The sequence below is a fragment of the Bison bison genome, unplaced genomic scaffold (assembly GCF_000754665.1).
Source record: "Bison bison bison isolate TAMUID 2011002044 unplaced genomic scaffold, Bison_UMD1.0 scf7180017864180, whole genome shotgun sequence".
NCBI classification, from domain to species: Eukaryota; Metazoa; Chordata; class Mammalia; order Artiodactyla; family Bovidae; genus Bison; species Bison bison.
In genome coordinates this window covers 600,682-605,050 of record NW_011494752.1, presented here as the reverse complement: position 1 = coordinate 605,050, position 4,369 = coordinate 600,682, and the positions used below count along the sequence as shown (strand labels likewise).

Genomic DNA, 4,369 nt, shown 5'->3' with positions numbered 1-4,369 from the left:
ACCTGCTCCGGCCTCCATATGTAAGCCCCCACCCCCCCACCCCCATGTGGGTGGGCTGGGATTGCTGGAGAGCAAAGACTGAACGGTTCAGCCTCCATCCTGAGTCTGGGGACCCTAGTAACTGGGGTTCTCTGTTATGTACCTGTAGAAGAGGCCAGAGCTTCCCCCAGGTTTCTATGTGATTGGGCTGACGGGCATCAGCGGCTCTGGGAAGAGCTCAGTAGCTCAGCGGCTGAAGGGCCTGGGGGCGTACATCATTGACAGTGACCACCTGGGTCACCGGGCCTATGCCCCCGGCGGTCCTGCCTACCAGCCAGTGGTGGAAGCCTTTGGAACAGGTAATAAGTGGGGAGGACTGGAGGTGGCCTGAAGCAAGGAGGTGGCCTGGCCTCCTTGCCCAGTCCTCCGTCTCTGTCGTCCAGATATTCTCCATAAAGATGGCATTATCAACAGGAAGGTCCTAGGCAGCCGGGTGTTTGGGAACAAGGTAAACACACACCTCTCCAAGGGCTCTGCAACTACTGCCAGGCCCGGAGGTGGGGACCCAGTGAACCTCTCTGTTCTGGCCCCAAATGCTAGTCTCCACCGCCTGTTCCCCACCACCTGCTCCCTCGGGCTGGCTTCATCTCTGGGGGAAGGTGAACTTGGCCCACCCCTTCCATTCCCTTCCTTAGAAGCAGCTGAAGATACTCACGGACATTATGTGGCCAGTTATCGCAAAGCTGGCCAGAGAGGAGATGGATCAGGCTGTGGCTGAGGGTGAGTGAGTAGCCCAGGGAAACAAGTGGAGCAAATTCTACTCCCAGAGCTCCCCCACCCCAAATCAGACTATCCACTTTCCCTGGGACTACGTTTCCTTGGCTCTATGACTGGTAGCAAGTGGTGAGGTGCTGCTGGCAGTGACTGGGGTCTCCCCACAGGAAAGCGTGTGTGCGTGATTGATGCCGCCATGCTGCTTGAAGCCGGCTGGCAGAACATGGTGCATGAGGTGTGGACAGTTGTCATCCCCGAGACCGAGGTATCTGGATCCCATCCCCACTCCATCATTGTAGCCTGGTTCCTGCCCAGAACCAGTGGGCTGACGAATGCCCTATCTGCCCAGGCCATACGACGCATCATGGAGAGGGATGGCCTAAGTGAGGCTGCGGCTCAGAGCAGGCTGCAGAGCCAGATGAGTGGGCAGCAGCTTGTGGATCAGAGCCACGTGGTGCTGAGCACCATGTGGGAGCCGCATGTCACCCAGCGCCAGGTTGGTGCCCAGGGAAAGGCTGGGTTGTGGGGAGGGAGTCTCAGTGAATACCTGTCTGACCCTGTCCCCGTTTTCTTCCTGACATTCCGGCCCGTCTCAAGGTGGAGAAAGCCTGGGCCCTCCTGCAGAAGCGCATCTCTGAGGCACCATCAGGCCCATGACTGACAGAGTTCTCTGTGGGGTCAAAGTGGCCCCTGGAGCTGACGAGATCCAGCGGTGAGGAGGAATGGAACCTTGAAGCTCACTCTAGCCTGGGCCTAGAGGGCTCTGAGCTAAGCTGGGCAGGGCAGTGCTGGGCCCGCTGGACACAGGAAGCCTACCCAGCTTGCCAGTGTGTGGCCAACACTGAGGATGCAGCTCACGCGGTGCCGGCCCCCGGCGTTGTTCTATCCCCGCTCTTATCCACAGGTCGTTGGTACCCCTGCTGGGCTGGGGCCAGGGCAAACACTGGAACTTGTAACAGAATTAAAGGTGAATGTTGCCATGGTGTCTGCTTCCTGCTTCAATGACTCTGGGTATCTTTGTGACCCTTGAGCCCCAAGTGCAAGGCCCAGGCCTGAGAAGCCAGAAGTGCAGTGGTTAAGAGTGTGGCTTCTGAAGCTAGCCAGACTGAGGCCAGCATTGGCCCTGTCACTGGCTAGCTGTGCACTTCTGGATAAATTCTGGACCTTCCTGGCACTTCAGATTCCTTAGCTTACAAAGTAGCGTAATTTGGCTAACAGGCTCTTTCTTAATTCCACAAGTATCCTGCCAGACTCTGGGCTGGGTGTTGGAGGAGCTTCCTTCAACAAGCCATTCGAGCCCCTGGCCTCACAGAGGTTGCATCTCGGCGGGGTCGGAAGAGGTGGCCAGAAGTGCAGGTCTGGGAAACTCGTCCGGTCCCAGGAGCCCGCTGGGCACGGCGGTGCGCCTGCGCTGCGACATTATGCGGACAAGCCTCTTAAAGGGACCCCGTTTCACGGAATGTGCTTCATGTCGCGGCGGCTGGAACATCTATCCTGAGCAAGAGCAGGGACTAGCGAGGAGGGTGGCCCCGAGGCCACCAGTGTCAGCTCCGACAGCAGGCGGGGCACCGTCTAGGCGGCGGCTGCGGCCGGGCGTGGGGGGTTGTCCGCCGGATCACGCATGCGCAGCCGCCCCGCCCCCGCCACTGGGCTGAGGGTTGGTGGGTTTGGGTCACGTGAGCGCGCCTCGCCTCTTCCTCCAGGTCGGGGGCCCGCCTGCTGGCAGGTTTCCGGTTCGGTGGGTCGGACATGACGGAGCCGGGCGCCTCTCCGGAGGACCCCTGGGTCAAGGCAAGCCCCGTGGGCGCGCACGCCGGCGAGGGGAGGGCGGGTCGGGCTCGAGCGCGTAGGGGGTCTGGAAGACTAGGGGACTCCCTGCAGTCCCCAGAGCTACCCCCGCTCCTCGGGCCCTGGGGCTGCAGAGAAGACAGCTCTCACCCTGTGTGTGCCAAGGTGGGAAGACAACTGAGGCGTGTGCGTGCGGGTGTGAGGGGACGGGACTGGAGGGCTGGGGGCGTGGAGTGGGCGGACGGGGTCCTGCTGAGGGGCGGCGCTCCCGCGGCCTAACCGCTCTTGGCTTGGGGGGAATCCTGCGACTGCCCGCGCACCCCAAGTGTGTACGTATGTGTGTCCGTGTGTGTGTACACGCGTGCAGGGGGGGGGGAGGCCCGACGGGCTTCTCCCTTGCTCGGTGCCGCAGGTGGAGTATGCCTACAGCGACAACAGTCTGGACCCTGGTGAGTGCCTCTCGCACCCTCTTCACCTCTGGAGGGACACTGCCACCTCAGCCCGATGGATTCGCGAGGCCTTGGCAGCCACACCTGAGCACAGCCCACCGTCCCTGAGCTGAGCGGGCCTGAGCAGCGAGGGAGGCTCTGGAGGACAGGGGCAGGAAGCATCCAAGGGTGACACCTAGTTCCCTCTGCCCTGGAGCAGGGAAGTGATGGAAACAGGGCCAGCCGGTCACTCTCCATCATCACGCCCAGATGCCACTTTGTGAGCCAGGAGGTATCCTTGCAGGCCTGTGGAGCAGTGTAGACTAGGGACGGGAGCACTGCGGCATGGCACGACAGGAAGTGGGTGGCCCAGGATGGCTGGCTTTGGGGTTGAAGGAGAGAGGTCAGCATTTAGGGCTCAGGAAGCCATTGGGCCCACAGGTGTCTGAGAGCCTAGCAGAGCCCCTCCCCCTATTCTATTCCTTAGTGATTGGGGCCTCTCTTTTCCAGGGCTTTTTGTAGAAAGCACCCGCAAGGGGAGTGTAGTGTCCAGAGCTAATAGCATCGGTTCCACCAGTGCCTCTTCTGTCCCCAACACAGGTAGGCGGCAACATCTCCCCACCCGGGGAACCAGATGTGCCTTCATTTTAGTCTTTTTCTTAGACAAGGCAGCTCCTGCCTTCCACATGGGGGCGCTGGAACCCTAGTTCTAGACACAGGGTTTCACCCTCACGTCATCTAGGGCATTAGGTTCTTGTATCCATTCGCCATCTCTGGGCACCAGGTTCTTCCCAGCTGGGGAAAGTGGGCTAGCTGGGCCTCACTGGGCCCCAGAATGACCTCTTCCTGCCCCAACCCTGAGCGTAGATGACGAGGACAGCGATTACCACCAGGAATCCTACAAGGAGTCCTACAAGGACCGGCGGCGGCGAGCACACACTCAGGCCGAGCAGAAGAGGAGGGACGCCATCAAGGTGATTGGGGGGGCCCGAACCTCAGGGAGCACCTGCACACTTCAGATCCACTCTGCCCTGGCCCCGGCAGGCAGTCCCAAGCAAGCTTGGGGGCAGCTAGTCTAGGCCCTAGACGTGAACTTCTCCTTCCTTTCTACTCCTCTGAGTGAGCGAGCATGGAACTTGGTATCATGGAAGAAAAGCTGCGTGCCCGTTTGTCTTGCCCCCTCCATAAAGGAACCCGTTTCCCCTGCTCTCTCCACAGAGAGGCTATGATGATCTACAGACCATTGTCCCCACCTGCCAGCAGCAGGACTTCTCCCTTGGCTCTCAGAAACTGAGCAAAGCCATCGTGCTGCAGAAGAGTATGGCCAGGAGAGCGCTGGAGGGCTTGGAGCCAAGGGGGCTGTGAGAAGGCTAGAGCCTAAGAGCCACTTTTGGCCTGGC

The 4,369-nt window shown here is 60.4% G+C and overlaps 2 protein-coding genes across 4 annotated transcripts in view; both read left to right on the top strand.

The window, feature by feature from the left end:
- Positions 1-1,736, top strand: part of COASY (CoA synthase) — a 4,219-nt gene extending 2,483 nt beyond the window's left edge. Inside the window, exons 4-10 of the mRNA XM_010842510.1 lie at positions 1-20; positions 149-338; positions 423-487; positions 675-759; positions 921-1,018; positions 1,103-1,249; positions 1,351-1,736. Coding sequence (XP_010840812.1) covers positions 1-20; positions 149-338; positions 423-487; positions 675-759; positions 921-1,018; positions 1,103-1,249; positions 1,351-1,410 — 665 coding nt within the window. The 3' untranslated portion in view covers positions 1,411-1,736. The remainder of the gene's footprint in view (positions 21-148; positions 339-422; positions 488-674; positions 760-920; positions 1,019-1,102; positions 1,250-1,350) is intronic.
- Positions 1,737-2,422: 686 nt separating this feature from the next.
- Positions 2,423-4,369, top strand: part of MLX (MLX, MAX dimerization protein) — a 7,284-nt gene continuing 5,337 nt past the window's right edge. The window contains exons 1-5 of one of the 3 annotated variants that reach the window (XM_010842505.1): positions 2,423-2,706; positions 2,954-2,990; positions 3,480-3,569; positions 3,837-3,943; positions 4,188-4,287. In XM_010842505.1, the coding sequence (XP_010840807.1) occupies positions 2,503-2,706; positions 2,954-2,990; positions 3,480-3,569; positions 3,837-3,943; positions 4,188-4,287 (538 nt within the window). In that variant the 5' untranslated portion in view covers positions 2,423-2,502. The remainder of the gene's footprint in view (positions 2,707-2,953; positions 2,991-3,479; positions 3,570-3,836; positions 3,944-4,187; positions 4,288-4,369) is intronic. The other 2 variants (XM_010842506.1, XM_010842507.1) reach the window with 2 other exon arrangements.